This window comes from Xenopus laevis, chromosome 6L (assembly GCF_017654675.1).
Source record: "Xenopus laevis strain J_2021 chromosome 6L, Xenopus_laevis_v10.1, whole genome shotgun sequence".
NCBI lineage: Eukaryota > Metazoa > Chordata > Amphibia > Anura > Pipidae > Xenopus > Xenopus laevis.
In genome coordinates, this window is record NC_054381.1 from 157,943,971 (window position 1) to 157,965,715 (window position 21,745).

The window sequence follows — 21,745 nt, forward strand, 5'->3', positions numbered from 1 at the left end:
CGTACCTTTAACTGCTGCCTACCCCCGTCCGGTCTTCATCACTGTTCCTTGTGTGCATGCGCACGCTCCTTTGAGACAGGAGTGTGGCATGCGATGTGTGCGCGCGGCTAAGTGATTGAGAGTGGCTTGTGTTGTGACGCTTTTGTGAGCATGCGCTCAGTGTAGGGGGCGACGCGGCAGGTCGGGTTGCCTGGGGCTAGGGATGCACCAAATCCACTTTTTTGGATTCGGCCGAACCCCCGAATCCTTGGTGAAAGATTCGGCCGAATACCGAACCAAATCCGAACCCTAATTTGCATATGCAAATTAGGGACGGAAGGGGAAAACATTTTTACTTCCTTGTTTTCTGACAAAAAGTCACGCAATTTCCCTCCCCGCCCCTAATTTGCATATGCAAATTAGGATTCGGTTCGGCCGGGTAGAAGGATTCGGCCGAATCCGAATCCTGCTGAAAAAGGCCGAATCCTGGCCGAATCCCGAACCGAATCCTGGATTCGGTGCATCCCTACCTGGGGCGTCTGCCCAGGCTGGCCCAGCCCTGGGTGCAGTAAGTTCATGTTTAGTATACAAAATACAGCATTTCTAGCATTATTCTATTTTAGACTTTAGTTCCCCTTTAAAGAACTCAACCATAATTCTTCTTGGTACATATACATTCGATATACTGCCCCGAATCGTTATGACATGAATGAGCAACATACCACTTGTGTGTATGCCCAGACACATGTGGATGCTCAGTCTATAGAAACTAGGTATGCACCGAATCCAGGATTCGGCCTTTTTCAGCTGGATTCGGCCGAATCCTTCTGCCCGGCCGAACCCGAATTCGCATATGCAAATTAGGGGCGGGAGGAAAATCACGTGACTTTTTAATCACAAAACAAGGAAGTAATTTGCATATGGAAATTCGGATTCGGTATTCGGCCAAATCTTTCGCAAAGGATTCGGCCAAACCAAATTGTGGATTCGGTGCATCCCTAATAGAAACAAGAAGGACCCCCCAGGCATACTTACTCCGAGGGCGCACTTGAAGCATTCCTTGTCATATCTGTACACTGGAGAGAGGATTTCGAAGAACTTCAAAATACTTTCTTCTCTGTTCAAATTGGCAAACTGACGAAATGTCTGTTGAATCAGCTTTCTTAGGGTTTTTGCCTAAGCATCAGGAAAAGTAAAAAAGTCGGGGTTAATAAATACGATTTCAGCAAGACATTTGTATCTGGATATAAACGGGTACATCACAAGTTGCCCCTTTGGTTGAATAGAGGGCTATTAATTGGGGCATTATTGTGCTGAAACTGTACCAATAAGTGGGAAACACAGTGGGTCTCATTTATCAACAAATTTGCCCATGGGTAGTTACCTATAACAACCAATCAGTGATTAGCTTTTTGAAGCCAGCTGCAAGTAGAACAATGAATGCAGCAATTTGATTGGTTGCCATGGGTTACTGCCCAGTGTTGATAAATGACCCCCATTATAGTCACTATATTATGCACACCAACCACATCATGTGCTTTTTTGGGGAATCCACACAGATACAGGTATGAGATCTGTAATCAGAAAACCCATTGTCCAGAAAGCTCAGAATTATGGGAAGTTCATTTCAAATGGACTCCAATTTAATCAAACAAGTCAACATTTTAAAACAGATTGCCCTTTTCTCTGCAATAATAAAACAGAACCTTGGAAAGGTATGGCATCTGTTATCCAGAAACCCGTTATCCAGAAAGCTCAGAATTATGGAACGGCCGTCTCCCATAGATAGTATTTTATCCAAATTTTTCAAAATTATTTCCTTTTTCTGTGTAATAATAAAACAGTCGCTTGTACTTGATCCCAACTAAGATCTAATTAATCCTTATTGGAGGCAAAACCAGCCTATTGGGTTTATTTAATGTTTATATGATTTTCTAGTAGACCTAAGGTATGAAGATCCAAATTATGGAAAGATCAGTTATATAGAAAGACCCAGGTCCTCCGGTACTTGATCCCAACTAAGATATTATTAATCCTTACTGGATGAAAAATAATCCTAATGTTTAGAATTTCTTCTAGTAGATTTAAAGTATGGTGATCCAAGTTAGGAAAAGATCCCCCATTCCTGAGCATTCTGGATAACAGGTCCTAAACCTGTATAACATAACCCTGCAGCCTGCCTCTAGCAATTACCGCACAGCACAGGAATGCAGATTTATTTTACCTTGACTGAATCCAGTAAACTCTTTGGAAAAAACCTCTTCAGTCCCACGTCTTTCCTGGAAAGTATAAAATAAATGTCAGTCTGTGCTGATGGTACAGATCATGGTCAGTACAAATGTAAAGCACAAAAAGAGAAGCTCGATGTATAAACATCATTATAACCTCACTAACAGATTCAGTGAAAACATCAGATCTCCCCTCCTTTCCCAGCACATATTAAGCAAATGCTACAGATGTAACAGGGTCTGTTAACTGAAATGATTTCATTTATCACAGTTGGATCTTCATGTTAATTAATGGAAAACATTATGATCCAAGCAGCATGAGTAAGTCAGGGCCTGCTGGTAGACTGGCTGTGTGACAAGAGCTAATTACTATGGGGACCAGACACCAGGCGGGTATTAATGGGAGTTAACCTTACGCCTATCTGTGGCTCAGCAATGGGAGAGAAAACACTTTATAATGTCCTATCTGATGCTCCTCCAAGCAATAAATCTCTGCTAATCTAACTGGATCTTTCCATGAATGATCGTTAAATTAAAACAACTTATTTTAGAGATACAGACGTTAGCACTAGTATCCTAGTGTGCCCTTGAAATTGGTCATCGGCTTCTCATGAAGCAACGAAGTCACAGCAGGTTCTACTAAGGCAGAATATAAAGGAGGATATTGGGCCTTTGGAGGGTTTTTTGTCCTTATGTATTACACTGTAATCAGATCCCCATTGTAAGCAGCAGTCCTGTCCTGCTTTATGGCAGCTGAGATTCTAGCTATCTGTATAACAGAGCATTCTGTCCCAGTGTCTGCACAGATCCTATCTGATCCCCATTGCAAGCAGCAGTCCTGTCCTGCTTTATGGCAGCTGAGATTCTAGCTATCTGTATAACAGAACATTCTGTCCCAGTGGCTGCACAGATCCTATCTGATCCCCATTGTAAGCAGCAGTCCTGTCCTGCTTTTATGGCAGCTGAGATTCTAGCTATCTGTATAACAGAACATTCTGTCCCAGTGGCTGCACAGATCCTATCTGATCCCCATTGTAAGCAGCAGTCCTGTCCTGCTTTATGGCAGCTGAGATTCTAGCTATCTGTATAACAGAGCATTCTGTCCCAGTGGCTGCACAGATCCTATCTGATCCCCATTGTAAGCAGCAGTCCTGTCCTGCTTTATGGCAGCTGAGATTCTAGCTATCTGTATAACAAAACATTATGTCCCAGTGGCTGCACAGATCCTATCTGATCCCCATTGTAAGCAACAGTCCTGTCCTGCTTTATGGCAGCTGAGATTCTAGCTATCTGTATAACAAAACATTATGTCCCAGTGGCTGCACAGATCCTATCTGATCCCTATTGTAAGCAGCAGTCCTGTCCTGCTTTATGGCAGCTGAGATTCTAGCTATCTGTATAACAGAACATTCTGTTTCAGTGGCTGTACAGATCCTATCTGATCCCTATTGTAAGCAGCAGTCCTGTCCTGCTTTATGGCAGCTGAGATTCTAGCTATCTGTATAACAGAGCATTCTGTCCCAGTGGCTGCACAGATCCTATCCGATCCCCATTTATGTTTACAACACTGCAGTATTTCAACCCCTGGCCAAGGCAAAGGAAACAATGTTACAAATGTATATTTATGAAAACTGTACGAACAGGAAAAAAATAAAAGTAAATAGCCTGCACCCCTTGAGGGCTATCATAAATCTGAAATCCTAAATCCAATGCATTTGTGACAACTGCCTATGAATCTCAGCCTAATATAATTAGTGAGAACAAGAGAAATGCCAATGGGCTTTTAATGTGGGAAATGTATCTAAGTGACACTTGCATGGCATTAGTGCAAGATCAGAATTGCTCTATTGTCATTCAAGCAAGCGGCTCTAATTCCACCGGCATCATAGGCTTTAACATTAAAACCACTGCCTCTGCCCAAGCAAATAAAAGCCATAAAGGAAAAACAAAAGTTGATGCAGGCTTCATCCATCCATCGCTGAGACCTGGGAATCATTAGTGCTGGGCTGCAGGCTGAAAATACGCATTACAGGGGAGCAGAGATGGATTGCACACGCATTTCAAACAGGTGCTGCCCTCAGTAGGTAAGTAGCCTGCGGCTTTGTGCTGTTGATAATCAGAATTTACAGGCTTCACATTCTCTCCCCCGGCTCAGTAGAGCAAATACAAACGAGCCGCCAGAAACTTACAAGTTGCACAAAGTTGATACTTCGTTGCCCGAGGAGACAAACTTCTGTTTAGACTGATTTGCTTTTATTTACCCCAAATCTTTGTTTCAATAGACTTTACTGCAAAACACAGGTTGGAGAGAGAGAAACACTAGAACATGTAGTACTGTACCCCCAGACTTAAATATATGGGTGATACTGGCATTTTCTTCTCTGCCATTAGTCATTAGGTTACAGAGTGATGTGATGGAGTCTATGAGACACAAGTCTTTCATAAAGAAGGGGTCACCTTCCAACACTTTTTTCAGCTCAGTTGGTTTCAGATAGATCACCAGAAATAAAGACTTTTTCCAATGACTTTCTATTTTCTAATATTGAAGTGTCATTTTTCACCTTCTCAAGCAACTCCGGGGGGGGGGTCACTGACCCTGTAAACTGTTATAAATTGATACATTTAGTTGATCCATTTCTTATCTTTGTCCCTGCTGAGCAGAATCCCTGAGTTTCATTACAGGCAGCTGTTAGAATTGATACAATAGTTGCACTTTAATTTCCCCCATATATCCTACTGAGAAATGGATCAACTAAATGTTGCAAAATTTTTTAGAGTCTGCGCGGATCCATTTTTTGGAACCCGTACCCGCAACCTGCAATCCGCAACCCGCATTCTTACCCGCTTGGACCCGCAACCTGACTTGCAAGTACCTTATCTGCAACCCTGACCCGCAACCCGCTGACCATCAAGAATCAGGAAGTGCCGTCATTGCAAACCCGGAAGTGACATCATCAGAAGTAGGCGTGATCAGAAAAAAAGGAGTAAAAATCGCTATTGAGAAGACCACATCCCGACCCTACAGAACCGCCGACCCGCATCTATACCCGCACCCGGAACTTTTACCTGCAACCCGCAAGGTACATCAGGTTTTTGTGAGTAACCCGCGGGTACCCGACCAGCTGCAGGACTCTAGTCTGCGCCTGAATTACTGAGCTGCAGGACTAAAACACCAGAGACGGCAACACTAAACTTAGATTTTGGAAAAACGGTAAAAAATAAATAATGGAAAGCAATTAAAAAAAAACAACTTTATTTCTGGTGAACAATCTGAAAACAATTGAATTGGAAAAAAGTTTTGGAAGGTGACCAACCCCTTTAAAGTAAATGATAGTAGTTATCTATTGTAATGTAAATAATTAGTGTATGTAGAATGCAAGACAGAAGTGTCAGTATAGGAATAAAGTGTCCGTATGTTTGGAGGTTACTGCGCGGGTGATACAGGAGCATTGCAGAATATCCAATGGCTGTAAGAATAAACTCAGAGGGCACTGTGCTGCTTTTTGGCAGTGTTGATTAAATGTAGCGGGAGATATTTCTGGGATATTAATCCATGAGAGTGTGGCCTACTTTCTAATGATTTCTCCCTCCCCACTGACAGGGAATGTAATGTGGGTCAGGTACATGATACGGAGACTTCAGCTGGATGGAATGTAACCGTATGTCCTTATGTTCCTCACAGGGCAAGTAGGCAACTAATAAGCATTATTAGAGTGATGTGAATTATGTGTAAACCCTGTAAAGTGCTGCATAAGTGTGTCTTCTGAAAATAATGAAAAATGATGGGCAAAATTCTTTTGACAGGCAGGTGATGTCTGGGGTGATAAGGAGGCATGACTTAAGGCCCCCATACACGAGCCGATAAAAGCTGCAGACAGCGTGTGTAGGGCCCTTCAACGGGCTTTCCTGGTGATATCTGGCCAAAAGTCTGCCAGACGTCGAATGGGCAGGGTAAAAAAATCCTGTCACATTGCGGCTGTACATGTTCGTTGATGTGGTCCTGTGATCTGACCGCCCCTATAGGCTCCATTCTGATCCAACCATTGGCCCTAGGGCCCACGATCGAATAAGCCCAATATCGCCCACCTCAAGGTGGCCATAATGGGGAGAGAACCACTTGTTTGGCGACATCGCTAAATGAGCGGATCTCGCTGTGTCACCTTTCTCCCTAACCACCTTTAAGGTGAGCAGATTTAAGTTGCCAATTCGGGTCCTTTAGACAGAATCGGCAGCTTATTTGCCCATGTATGGGTCGTTCAGATGGGCCTCCTCAACTGATATCTGGCCAAAAACCATCCAGATATCTATCAGGCTGTATTGCTTTTCCCCTGTGATCGAGGACCTCATCGCCTAGTTGATGTGGTCCTCGTCCCATAGGAGCCTATTCCATTCACTGTAATACAATCGTTTGGCCATAGGGCTGAACGATAGGATTAGCCCGATATCACCCTGCCTTTGGTGGGCATATCGGGGAAAGATTGTTTGGCAACCTTGACAAGCGAGTGGATCTTATTGTGTGGCCCACCTTAAAGGGATACTGTCATGGGAAGAACATTTTTTTTTCAAAACACATCAGTTAATAGAGCTGCTCCAGTAGAATTCTGCACTGAAAACCATTTCTCAAAAGAGCAAACAGATGTTTTTATATTTAAATTTTGAGATCCGACATGGGGCTAGACATATTGTCAGTTTCCCAGGTGCCTTCAGTCATGTGACTTGTGCTCTGATAAACTTCAGTCACTCTTTACTGCTGTACTGCAAGTTGGAGTGATATTGCCCACTCCCTTTCCCTCCCAGCAGCCAAACAGAACAATGGGAAGGTAACCAGATAGCAGCTGCCTGGTAGATCTAAGAACAGCACTCAATAGTAAAATCCAGTTCCCACTGAGACACATTCAGTAACATTGAGAAGGAGAAACAACAGCCTGCCAGAAAGCAGTTCATCCTAAAGTGCTGGCTCTTTCTGAATCACATGACCAGGCAAAATGAGCTGAGATGCACCGACACACCTATATTATAACTAAAAAAAAAATACAGTTGTTGGTTCAAGAATGACATTTTATATTGTAGAGTGAATTATTTGCAGTGTAAACAGGGTCATTTAGAAATAAAAACTACACCATAAAAATCATGACAGAATCCCTTTAAGTTATCTTGAACTTTTCTCATCTCCTATAGTACCAAGCATTTAAGCCAATGTCAGGGGAGGAATTTATAGTGGAATTCACCAGTTGCTGAAAGATGGAGCAATCTCAAGCTTCTGGGTAACTATGTGCTGCCTGGTGACTCTTATAATGCCCTCCAGCAGCACAATACAGAGTTGCTGTATAATTAAATGATACCACCTTACTGTTTGCTACTGAGGACTGGACCTTATAAAACTGACACAGACACTACCTCTATATTAACTTTTTGGGGTTGTTCACCTTCCAACACTTTTTTCAGTTCAGTTTTCAGATAGATCACCAGAAATAAAGACTTTTTCCTATAACTTTCTATTTTCTGTGTGTGACAGTTATTCTAATATTGAAGTGTAAAGGTAATTTTTCACCTTCTAAAGCATTTCTGGGGGGGGGGGGTCGCCGACTCTGTAAAGTGTTGTAATTTGATACATTTAGTTGATACATTTGTTATCTTTGTCGATGATGAGCAGAATCCTGGATTTTCATTAAAGGCAGCTGATACGGATCAACTCAATGTTGCAAAATTTTAACAGTTCAGAGTCTGCACCTGAATTACTGAGCTGTCAGACTCAAACACCAGAGACAATAACATTCAACTTTAAAATTAGATTTTGGAAAACCGGTAAATAAAAAATAGAAAGTAGCTGAAAAAAGTCTTTATTTCTGGGGAACAATCTGAAACCAACTGAACTGAAAAAAGTGTTTGGAAGGTGAACATCCCCTTTAAAAAAAGGCAACATCTGCTCGAGCCAATCTGTAATAAACATCATACAGGCAATAAATGATCACATCTAGTGATACTTACTCTAAAACTTCATAGTTGGATTTCTTTTCCAGGGCATTGCCTCTCATCTCCCCGTAGGATCTCCTATAGTTGAAGAAAGCACAATGATTAGGTGCACAGCTTAGTATGATGCCACAGCTTCACAATGTCTTTGGGGCTGTTCCTGCTGAATTGTGCCATGTAAGGGGGTAATTAATACCGAAGCTGGTATAATTTTATGCATCTTTCTGTACGGGGTATGAGCAAACTTAGGGGGCTGTTCTTGCTGAATTGTGCTTAGTACAGGGGATACCTATGCTGTCATAGTTTTATGGGATCTCTCTGTACAGACTATGAGCAAATTTAGGGGACTGTCCCTGCTGAATTGTGCTTAGTACAGAGAATACCTATGCTGCCATAGTTTTATGGGATCTCTCTGTACAGACTATGAGCAAACTTAGGGGCTGTTCCTGCTGAATTGTGCTTAGTACAGGGAATACCTATGCTGCCATAGTTTTATGGGATCTCTCTGTACAGACTATGAGCAAACTTAGGGGACTGTTCCTGCTGAATTGTGCTTAGTACAGGGAATACCTATGCTGTCATAGTTTTATGGGATCTCTCTGTACAGACTATGAGCAAACTTTGGGACTGTTCCTGCTGAATTGTGCTTAGTACAGGGAATACCTATGCTGTCATAGTTTTATGGGATCTTTCTGTACAGACTATGAGCAAACTTAGGGGACTGTTCCTGCTGAATTGTGCTTAGTACAGGGAATACCTATGCTGCCATAGTTTTATGGGATCTCTCTGTACAGACTATGAGCAAACTTAGGGGACTGTTCCTGCTGAATTGTGCTTAGTACAGGGGAATACCTATGCTGCCATAGTTTTATGTGATCTCTCTGTACAGACTATGAGCAAACTTAGGGGACTGTTCCTGCTGAATTGTGCTTAGTACAGGGAATACCTATGCTGTCATAGTTTTATGGGATCTTTCTGTACAGACTATGAGCAAATTTAGGGGACTGTTCCTGCTGAATTGTGCTTAGTACAGGGGAATACCTATGCTGCCATAGTTTTATGGGATCTCTCTGTACAGACTATGAGCAAACTTAGGGGACTGTTCCTGCTGAATTGTGCTTAGTACAGAGGAATACCTATGCTGACATAGTTTTATGGGATCTCTCTGTACAGACTATGAGCAAACTTAGGGACTGTTCCTGCTGAATTGTGCTTAGTACAGAGGAATACCTATGCTGACATAGTTTTATGGGATCTCTCTGTACAGACTATGAGCAAACTTAGGGGCTGTTCCTGCTGAATTGTGCTTAGTACAGGGAATACCTATGCTGTCATAGTTTTATGGGATCTCTCTGTACAGACTATGAGCAAACTTAGGGGACTGTTCCTGCTGAATTGTGCTTAGTACAGGGGAATACCTATGCTGGCAAAATATTATGTATCTTTCTGTAGAGACTTTGGAAAGTGGCATTACCAGTCAAATTTGGCAGACCAAGGAACCCTGTATGTAGTTACTCTTTCCAGTGAGACGTAGCAGATAAAGATAATACTGAACTGGGATAATACATGTAGCACTTAATATTTCTACAATTACAAATAAAGAGCAAAATCATAAAAATGATTGTGGTGTTTCCAGCATAGAAGGAATAGTGAATGCTAAACAAATCAAAGAAAGGCCAAATTAATTTTGTATGTATTTTACCTAATTTCCAAACAGCCCAATTTCAAAGCAATCTCTTGGTCCACTTGGTCTGCTATTTCGGACATATAATCATTTTTTACCTGTAAAAGAAAACATTATATACATCAGAAAGAAGAAATGTCAAGAGTCTATGACTGTTTCCGAGAAAGTAGATATTTTACTCTGGAACAAAACCTAGATTAGGATTAGATATTTCAGAGGAGGGATACGGCCTTTGTATATTCATTTCCCCATCCTTTTATTAATACTTAAAGGGATCCTGTCATCGGAAAACACGTTTATTTCAAAACGCATCAGTTAATAGTGCTACTCCAGCAGAATTCTGCACTGAAATCCATTTCTCAAAAGAGCAAACAGATTTTTTTATATTCAATTTTGAAATCTGACATGGGGCTGGACATTTTGTAAATTTCCCAGCTGCGCCTGGTCATGTGACTTGTGCCTGCACTTTAGGAGAGAAATGCTTTCTGGCAGGCTGCTGTTTTTCCTTCTCAATGTAACTGAATGTGTCTCAGTGGGACATGGGTTTTTACTATTGAGTGTTGTTCTTAGATCTACCAGGCAGCTGTTATCTTGTGTTAGGGAGCTGTTATCTGGTTACCTTCCCTTTGTTCTTTTGTTTGGCTGCTGGGGAGGGGGGGAAAGGGAGGGGGTGATATCACTCCAACTTGCAGTACAGCAGTAAAGAGTGATTGAAGTTTATCAGAGCACAAGTCACATGACTTGGGGCAGCTGGGAAATTGACAATTTGTCTAGCCCCATGTTAGATTCCAAAATTGAATATAAAAAAATCTGTTTGCTCTTTTGAGAAATGGATTTCAGTGCAGAATTCTGCTGGAGCAGCACTATTAACTGATTCATTTCGAAATTTTTTTTTTTTCCCATGACAGTATCCCTTTAATTGTTTATAGGGATGCTCGAAATCCACTATTTGGGTTCAGCCCAAATCCAAATAACAAACAAATCCTAATTTGCATATGCAAATTCGGGGTGGGAAAGGGAAAACATTTTTGACTTCCTTGTTTTGTGACCAAAAGTCACGCGATTCCCCTCCCTGCCCCTAATTTGCACATGCAAATTAGGATTTGGATTCGGTTCGGCCGGGCAGAAGGTTTCGGCCGAATCCTGCTGAAAAAAGGCTGAATGCCGAACCAAATCCTGGATTCGGTGCATCCCAAATTGTTTATGCAAGCGTTAATAGCAATACAGGTACAGAACCTGTTATACACAATGCTTGGGACCTGGGGTTTTCCAGATACATATCTTTCTGTAATCTGGATCGAGAAAATCATATAAACATTAAATAAACCCAACAGGCTGGTTTTGCTCCAATAAGGATTAATTAGGGGAGTTGTCAGGAGAAAGAAAGAGGCTGCTCTGATGTTCTTCTGCTTAGGAAAGATGTGAGAAAGGTTTCTAATTTTATTCCTAAACTGAAGAACATCAGAGCAGTCTCTGTCTCTCTCCTGACAACTTCCTTGACAACTTGGTGGTCAGACTGGTGGAAAATGACCAGCAGGTGGCGCTGTTGTAACAAAATTCATTCATATTAACAGCACATGTATCTCTTAAAGGAGAAGGAAAGCTCCAAGACAGTTTATTGCCAATAGATTTGCCACAATAGTGCAAGCTAGAACGCTATATTTATTCTGCAGAATGCTTTACCATACCTGAGTAAACAGCTCTAGACACTGTCTCTGTTTGTTTAGGATAGCAGCTGCCATATAAGCTTGGTGTGACATCACTTACTGCCTGAGTCTCTCCCTGCTCACTTACAGCTCTGATCTCAGATTACAGCAGGGATGGGAGGAGGGAGCGGGAGAGGAGCAAACTGAGCATGCTCAAGCCCTAGTCCTGGAGGTTTAAGCTGAAAACAGGAAGTCTGATACAGAAGCCCATGAGTACACAATAGAAGGAAAGAAATGTGGTGTTTCTTTTGACAGAGGACTCAGAGCAACATTACTTTGGGGGTTTACTTGTGTATTTATATAGACCTTTCTGATAAAGCTTACTTAATTTTAGCCTTTCCTTGTCCTTTAATATCTTGGAATTAAAACAAAATATATATTGAATGTAAATTTCAAAACTGCTTAGAATAGTCCCCTCATAAATTTTACATTCACTTATTTTAAAGGTTTACTTATCCTTTAACTTAAAGTTGAACACCCCTTTAAGTTTCTGCAACTTAAGTGCATGACGCTTTATATTAATAGACAGATATAAATAGGCAACACTGTTTAAAGCTGATTGGTGCAGTTCTGTTCTATTGTATATTATATATATATATATATATATATATATATATATATATATATATATATATATATATATATATATATATATATATATATATATATATATATATATATATATATATATATATGAGGCAGAAGCTAGATCCGCTTAGATGTGCATTTATGTGTATTCTAATCAGCCAGTATAAAGTGTCATCCTTCACTGTAAGTGTGGGGTTACTTCTAACTCCCCAACCTTCGTTATAGAGTGGAGCAAACTATAAGCAGATTGCCATTAATCAGCAAGCGCAGAGAGGTGCAAGTTCAGCAGGTTTGGGGTGGGCCAGTGCCATAGGGGCTGCTGACATCTCTATCTGGGCTGATGGTTTCCAAGAAAGTAACTGGAAGCCAAGATGACCATGTCTAACATGTAACAAAATGACTGCAAAACATCAGGGGACGCGATTACATTTCAGAGCCACGACTTGCGGATAAGGATGAACAGATGGTAACGCTCCCTGCCTCCCTCACCCACTGACAAACACACATTTACTGCTGCCACATTACTGGTTACCCTAAATACTGGCTCAGCCTAAATACTGGCTCAGCCTAAATACTGGCTGGCCTTAAATACTGGCTCAGCCTAAATACAGGCGTACCCCAAATACTGGCTCAGCCTAAATATAGGCTGACCCTAAATACAGGCTCGCCCTAAATACAGACTCGCCCTAAATACCGGCTGACCCTAAATACCGGCTCACTCTAAATACCGGCTCACTCTAAATACCGGCTCACTCTAAATACCGGCTCACTCTAAATACTGGCTCAGCCTAAAGACTGGCTACTAAATAAAAGCAACACAACCTCCTAAAAACTCTGCTGGTGAGTTCATGTCATTTTGTTCAAGTTTTATGCATTTTCTACTGGGCCTAGATTGAAGGAATTTGGTGCCCCCATAAATAGACTCTGAAGTACATCAATTTATTAATTCCTACATGATATACTCAAATACACTCACAAACTATTCCCTGAGGAACAGATGATGGAGAATGAAACACTCAGTGACTATGCCATAGAATGAGTTGGCGGAGGATTCTGGGAGTTCTGAGTAGCAGTTGTAAGGCTGCAGGGTCCTACACCCCTTGGTTTTGAGCTTCCCTTTCTATTGTAGGCATAATAAATCCTTACAACCACAAGAATGAGATTTTAATCCAACGTCACCATCACTTGGACTTGGACACCCAGCCTGCCAGGGTTTGTGGTTTGGTTAGGGGGAGATTTATCAAGGGACGAATTTCAAGTTGATGGGAGTTATTTTTAACTCCCATCAACTCGAAATTCGAATAAAAAAAAGACCAACTTCGGGGAATTCAGATCATATCTATTTGAAGTGTTCCACCAAAAAAACTTTGATTTTTCAAAGTCCACCAAATGACTCCAAATTGGTTCTAGGAGGCCCCCCCATAGGCTAAAATAGTAATTCAGCAGGTTTCAGATTATATATTGTCAAAGTTGAATTTTTAAAGAGACAGTACATGATGAATTTTGCTATTCAAATTTTTTTCAAATTCAATTTGAATTTCGGTTATTCTCTAGTTGAGTTTTTTTTTAAAAAAATTAGAATTAGATTTTCCAGATTTATCATACTCTTGCCCTTAAAGAACTGGAATTCGATTATTCACCACCTAAAACCTGACAAATTGCTGTTTAAGTCAATGGGAGACGTCCAGGGATCAATTTGGAGTTGTTTGCAGCCTTCCTGACATTCGAGTTTTTTTGGGGGGAAAAAATCTCAAATCAAAAATTTGTTTCTAATTCAATTCGAGTTTTCGGGTCGATTTAATTTATCAACGTTTTAAAAAAAAAATCTAAATTACTAATAAATTTCAATTGGTCGAATTTATGGGAGTTTTTAAAAACTCACATGAATTCAAAATTCGACCTTTGATAAATGTGCCTGTAAAAGTCTAGTAGGATGAATGGTAGCCGTGATGAGAACGATCATCAGAATGACGGGCGGCTCAGCTACTGATATATTCAGGGATTTTAGTCTCCAAATGGCAGTTTAAAGGGGCCCAAATGAACAGCTGCAGAAGCATTCATGCACAATTACATGGGTGCCTAATAAGAGTTGCTTGTTGTTAAGGTGTAGTGGACAAATATTAATTATTACTCTGTATCAATACATGGGCTGATACTACCTCCCAATTCAGAATTACCGCCCATTTATGGGACCAAAAAAAAGATTTCCTTTCCATATAGATTTCAGATAGGACTAGGGATGTTTGAATTTGACCCGTTTCGTTAAAAATTCGCCGCCAGTGAAATGTCGCAGACGCCCATTAAAGTCTATGGGCGTCAAATTTTTTTTCGTCGCACAGTGAAATTATTTTGTTGTGCGTCTTTTTTTTTTTTACGCACGCCGCCATACAAATCTATGGGCGTCATTTGTTCGGCGAAACGAGGCGAAGAAATTCGCCCATCCCTAGATAGGACTATTTCACCAAATCTATGGAGCCAATTTTAGAGGCTAATACGTGACCGAATGTTGGGTGTCATAATAATTGACAGTTAGATCCAATATATCTTATAGGGGGGCTTCCTTTCCTAGCAGATGAATTAGAGCTCACTCAAATAACTGATTCCAATACAAACAAAATCTAACAAAATAACTGCCTTTTGCACAAATTCTGCATGTAGAGAGACATGATGTCTGGTGAGTTTAATAGAGTGAGCTCTAATACATCTTCTAAGCAAAAGGAGCCCCCATATAAGATATATTGGATCTAACTGTCAGTGAATATCTGACACCCAACTGCTGCATGAAGAGAGAATGAAGAGAAACAGATGTTGAGAGAGGAATAGTTAAGATACAGAATTATTAATTGATTATATTTTAAAGTCTTATTTCAGTATGCTAAAGCTTTATTACATTTTTATTTTAGCAATAGTTCCCCTTTAAGTTGCAGTGATCTAAAGGCGGCTGTGGTACCAAGAATAACGAGAAAGGGTTAATATATGGACAAAGCGAAAAAGATTCCCCAAAGTTGAATATACAGCGATTTATCCCTATGGAAAGTCGTTTATGATCGTAACATCTGTCGTGTTAAAAACCATATTGTGGGTCTGTGGGAGTGAGCGGAGAGAGGAGATTTGCCGTGACCCAAGATTTTAGCTTCCCAGCTGCCGTATTCTATAGCCATATGCCTGAAGTTTCACCCTTCTGCCAAGATGAAGGAAAGAGTAAACAAATGCTGTGAAACCAATAATACATTTGTATAAATATGTACTACAGGCATGGGATCCGTTATCTAGAAAGCTCAGAATTACTAGAAGACCAACTCCTGTAGACTCCATTATAATCAAATAACTCAAAATTTTAAAAATGATTTCCCTTTTCTGTGTAATAATAAAACAGTCGCTTGTACTTGATCCCAACTAAGATATAATTAATCCTTATTGGAGACAAAACCAGTCTCTTGGGTTTATTTCATGTTTACATGATTTTCTAATTTAAGATATGAAGATCAAATTACGGAAAGATCCATTATCTGGAAAACTCAGGTCCCGAGCATTCTGGTTGACAGGTCCCATGCCTGTATATAGTATTCAATGCCTTCTAAAGCCTATAAAACTGCCCAGATTGTATAACAGTAGGAGGCCATTACCCAGAAAGTGAGAGACCTGGAGTTTTCTGTATAATGGATTTTTCCATAATTTGGATCTCCTTACCTTCAGTCTGCTAAAAAATAATTTAAACATTAAAAAAAAACAACGATAGGATTGGTTTGCCACTGATAAGGATTAATTATAGCTTAGTCGGGATCAAGTAAAAGTTATTATTACATAGAAAAAGAAAATAATTTGAATCAAATAATAAAAAAAAATGTAGTCTATGGGAAATGGCCATCCTGTAATTCTGAGCTTTCTGGATAACGGAACTTATACCTGTATTATTCTTTTTTATATAGGGCTATTAGGAGCCAAATAACCTGCTTATGGGAGAAAACAACCAATCAGTGAGTGGCTTTTTTCAGCCCGCTGCAGGTTGAAGAATGAAAGCAAACATTTGATTGGTTGCCATGGATTACTGCCCAGTGATTATAAATGAGCCCCACTCCATGTAAAACTGGAATTAAACTCAGGCCCATGAGCAGAAAGGACACAATTCTAACCCACGTCAGCCATGTTTTCTATTGGCCAGTCTCAGTAGAGCAGTAACAAGCATCCCCAGGCACAAGGGCAGTAAAACTAATTTAATTAAGACTAATCCCATGAGACACTTACTCTGAACCAAAAATACAAATATTAAAGTAAGAGATTTTCTTGCCAGAGCAAATTCTGACCCCTTTCCTTCAGCAAAAACGCACTGATTCGCACGGATTGAATTAGAAAGAAAAGAGAACAGGCCATTTGGATGCAGACAGTTTGATGGTGGAGAGCAGGCCCAGACACAATGAAATTATAAACACATTAGAGCACGACTAAGAGGGAACCATGATGGCCGCCCATTCATTTACACCAATTACACTCCAGCTGTCGCTGCTTCCTCTTCCCTCTCTGCTGTCAGACCCCCAATAACAGACTTCGGTCAGAGTCACTGGGCCCCCTCTCAGCTAAAGGAAATGTCTAATAGCCAGAGAATGTGCATTTTCTCAGATCAATATTTAATTTTACATCCTTAATTGCAAATACTTCCTGACTCGTCAGTTCCACAGTCACTCGCTCCTCTCCATTCACTCCCAGCACAGCAACAATACCAATAATACCAATAATGCAAAGCTTCCATTCATGGGGTTCATAAAGAATATAGTGTAAAGATTATATTTATGAGACTCATTCAATATTACAATATTTAACTGCTGTGAATTATCTGAAAATGTTCTCCTGCTGCCACCAACTCATGTGTAATGGCATTCCCCAGTTGTTGTTCTGGACCCATTGTGACACAGCACACAGCACCTCTAAGAAATTTCTAATATCCTTATCATTTACAGTAGGGGGTACATTATCCCTTATAATACATGAGTGATACTCAGAGTTCCCTGTATAACTCAGCCTGCAGCCTTGTGCCTTTATATGGTCACAGAACAACCCCTCAGTGACTTCTAATATCCTTATCATTTACAGTAGGGGGTACATTATCCCTTATAATACATGAGTGATACTCAGAGTTCCCTGTATAACTCAGCCTGCAGCCTTGTGTCTTTATATGGTCACAGAAAAACCTCTCAGTGACTTCTAATATCCTTATCATTTACAGTAGGGGGTACATTATCCCTTATAATACATGAGTGATACCAAGAGTTCCCTGTATAACTCAGCCTGCAGCCTTGTGTCTTTATATGGTCACAGAACAACCCCTCAGTGACTTCTAATATCCTTATCATTTACAGTAGGGGGTACATTATCCCTTATAATACATGAGTGATACTCAGAGTTCCCTGTATAACTCAGCCTGCAGCCTTGTGCCTTTATATGGTCACAGAACAACCCCTCAGTGACTTCTAATATCCTTATCATTTACAGTAGGGGGTACATTATCCCTTATAATACATGAGTGATACTCAGAGTTCCCTGCAGCCTTGTGCCTTTATATAGTCACAGAACAACCTCTCAGTGACTTCTAATATCCTTATCATTTACAGCAGGGGGTACATTATCCCTTTTATAGAGCTTTCCTCTATAAATTCTGTCTATCCATATAAAAAGCAGGAATCCATGCATGTCACGACCAGTAATGCTGTACTTCGTTAGTCTCTGATGCACGGAGAGCTCACCGAAACCCTGTGGCAAATAGACATGAGTGCAGTGTAGGCAGCAGCACAACAAAGCAGCATTATGGATGCAGAACGACAGGCAGTCCCAACAGCTGCAGGTAGTATGTGTCGGCCATCTGCCTTCATCTGTTTCCACATTCACAGCCTCCTTGCACAAATTCACAGCCTTTGCTCTCTCTGCAGTTGATCTTTGCCATGACCCAGTTAAAGGGCTCCCCTCTCGTGTGTTGTAGTTCTGCAATAAACTCTCCATTCTGTGGCAGCTGGAAAGAGATTATTTGGGCAGCAGTACAGGCTCCAGATGCCACGGCATTGTGCTCCCCTCTGATCTTGTATCCACAAGGAGCAAATGGATCTGCAGCAGGATAATCTCAAGTCCAACAAAGGAGAGCGATGCACAGCTCATCTGGTTATGGGATATAGGAGCCCTGATATTACTGATAATAACAGAACGGAAGCACTCACACACCTTATGCTTCTTATAACAACGAGGCAAAGGGAATATCCCACAACGCCTTTCTTTTTGCCCAAAAATATACAGAATTTACTGGTCAAACTGTCAAAATCCAACTTTTGGGATAAGATACGAGTCACCATTGCCAGCAGGCTGAGCTGAAATATAATAAATGATTCTGCCATATGACTATGAGCAAACTTAGGGGACAGTTCCTGCTGAATTGTGCTTAGTACGGGGGAATACCTATGCTGCCATAGTTTTATGGGATCTCTCTCTACAGACTATGAGCAAACTTAGGGGACTGTTCCTGCTGAATTGTGCTTAGTACAGGGGAATACCTATGCTGCCATAGTTTTATGGGATCTCTCTTTACAGACTATGAGCAAACTTAGGGACTGTTCCTGCTGAATTGTGCTTAGTACGGGGGAATACCTATGCTGTCATAGTTTTATGGGATCTCTCTGTACAGACTATGAGCAAACTTAGGGGACAGTTCCTGCTGAATTGTGCTTAGTACAGGGGAATACCTATGCTGTCATAGTTTTATGGGATCTCTCTTTACAGACTATGAGCAAACTTAGGGACTGTTCCTGCTGAATTGTGCTTAGTACAGGGGAATACCTATGCTGCCATAGTTTTATGGGATCTCTCTTTAAAGACTATGAGCAAACTTAGGAGACTGTTCCTGCTGAATTGTGCTTAGTACAGGGAATACCTATGCTGCCATAGTTTTATGGGATCTCTCTGTATAGACTATGAGCAAACTTAGGGGACTGTTCCTGCTGAATTGTGCTTAGTACAGGGAATACCTATGCTGTCATAGTTTTATGGGATCTCTCTGTACAGACTATGAGCAAACTTAGGGGACTGTTCCTGCGGAATTGTGCTTAGTACAGGGAATACCTATGCTGCCATAGTTTTATGGGATCTCTCTGTACAGACTATGAGCAAACTTAGGGGCTGTTCCTGCTGAATTGTGCTTAGTACAGGGAATACCTATGCTGTCATAGTTTTATGGGATCTCTCTGTACAGACTATGAGCAAACTTAGGGCTGTTCCTGCTGAATTGTGCTTAGTACAGGGAATACCTATGCTGCCATAGTTTTATGGAATTTCTCTGTACAGACTATGAGCTGAACTGTTACATTACTATGAGCTCAATACCTATACACTTAGGGGGCTGTTCCTGCTGAATCTAAATACTTATTAGGCATGCACCCAATCCAGGATTTAAGTGGCTGGCTGAACCTGAATCCTTAAGATCACGTGAGTTTGTCACACAAACAAAAAGTAAAAAAAAAAATGTTTAACTGCACATGCATTTCACCATCTTTCACCCTTCCTAGCCATAATTTGCATATGTAAATTATGGCTCAGATTTGGTTCACTATTCAGCAGAATCATTCACAAACAACTCAGGGGTTGGCCGAATCCCATTCAGGTGTAGTTTCATCTGTATCTGTTTGCTGGGAAATGTGTGAGGAGGGGTGTAGGTCATTATTTTATTCATTGATACAGAGAACTGAAAACATACAAAAATGTGGTTTTAGTTTTCATTGATTGTATTGACCTGTCATTATAAGGAGGATAAGACCTCCGGGCAGACAATACCATTTCATACAGGAGGCTGCTTGTAGCAATTCAGCACCAGTGCTACACAATGTACAGGACGGCTATAAAACCTGGGATTATAGTTCTTCTTAATGTGAATATCTGATAGAGAAGGGATATTAGCATTAGAGGAAAAAGTGATCTAGAGAGCAGCCAATCCATATACAGCCGATACTGCACTGCTGATCATGGCCACAGAACAGTTTGACACTGCTGCTAATCTTCCATGTGACAACACGAGAGGACATACGGCAGAACACTGGTGACAAATGTGCTAATTAGGGCAAGTTATTAAGTAGCTGAGAACGCACAGGATTATAAATTAACTGATAGAAATGGGTCAGGGGAAGGAAAAGCTGTGAGAAGCAAGGACAGGCGGGTTATACTCAAACAGAGAAATTCCTCTCCATACATGCAACTTGTTTGAATAGGAATTGGCTTAACCTTCCCAATCGATGTGAAGGACTGGCCACTGGTCTCGTGCCCAACAATAAACGGATTGTTTTTCACAGCTGATCAGCAGGGAGGCAAAGCACAGAGCCTACAGATTTCTAGTCTTGCAATTTCGATGCAGCTAAAAAGTTACCTTTGGTCTCATTATTCCCTATCCTGATGGCCACACTTGTAGCTGCAGGAGTCCCCGGCATTAGGCACATAGTACAGCTTTACTCAGGGCTGGACTGGGGGGCTTTAGTCTCAGGGCCCCCCACCAATGTGCTCTGCTGCCACATACTGTGTTCTTCAGGCCCTTCTTCAAGCCATTCACAGCAAGAAGAGGAACCACAGGGTGCGGATCTGGGCCGGCCCGACCCTGGCTTTACTAGTTAATTCTAAAGAGAAGTACACATCATTTCTATAAACACACACAGGGTAGGGGTGGTTCACCTTTAAAGGAGAACTCAACCCGTAATAAAAAAAACCCTCCCCCCTACCCTGGGTAGACCCCCCTCCCTCATCCCCCCCAGCCTACCTGCCCCGCCCCCGGGCAAATGCCCCTAATTTTTACTCACCCCTCAGTGCAGATTCTGGCCTCGGAGATCACGGCAGCCATCTTCTTTCTTTGTTCTATTTTGGCGCATGCGCAGTTGGAGTAAATTTTTGGTCGCGAACCACTGCGCATGCGCCAAAAGTCACGAAAATTCCGAAAATTCTGAATTTTCAGTAATATTTGTTACTTTCGGCACATGCGCAGTTGTTCAGGACAGGAAAGTTACTCCAACTGCGCATGCTCCTAAAATGCCGTCAATAGACTAAGATTACCGGAGAAGTGAGTAGAAAATTAGTGGCATTTGCCCCCCGGGGGGGGGGGGTGGGGGTGGCAGGTAGGCTGGGGGGGAGGGGAGTCTGCCCAGGGTAGGTGGTTTTTTTTTTATTATTATGGGTTGAATTCTCCTTTAAATTAACTTCATACTCATCATGTGGCTTTTTTTTTAGCTTAATTTTACTTCATGTCACAACTCTGTCTGATATGGCCAAGTTCAGAGGCCGGGGATACAAGTGTTAGGGCCAATCCTTTGTAGAAATGGGCAGCTTTCATAAAGATTAGGGTAGAGCTGCTGAAACCTCATGGTTAATGTCCCAGTTAGCTCCAGTTCCATGGGGAAATCTCTACTGAAATGTGAGATTTAGGTGGAAATTCCCCAAATGAGAATAGACTTTAATGTAGAGCAGTAACGCCCAATCAGAAACTGCCCTACATTATTCCCCTAGACTGATCATTACTCCCAAGCAACGTTTATATAATAAAGTCGACTGCAGAAGCACGGTCATTCAATACAGGAAAA

At 41.2% G+C, this 21,745-nt stretch overlaps 1 protein-coding gene across 18 annotated transcripts in view; it reads right to left on the minus strand.

Annotated features, from left to right (window-relative positions):
- Nucleotides 1–21,745, minus strand: part of ptk2.L (protein tyrosine kinase 2 L homeolog) — a 215,009-nt gene that overhangs the window by 73,598 nt on the left and 119,666 nt on the right. For all 18 annotated transcript variants that reach the window (XM_041565379.1, XM_041565370.1, XM_041565366.1 and 15 more), the window contains 4 exon segments: nucleotides 9,880–9,959; nucleotides 8,196–8,258; nucleotides 2,204–2,258; nucleotides 1,015–1,155 (listed from right to left, as the gene is read on the minus strand). In XM_041565379.1, coding sequence (XP_041421313.1) covers nucleotides 1,015–1,155; nucleotides 2,204–2,258; nucleotides 8,196–8,258; nucleotides 9,880–9,959 — 339 coding nt within the window.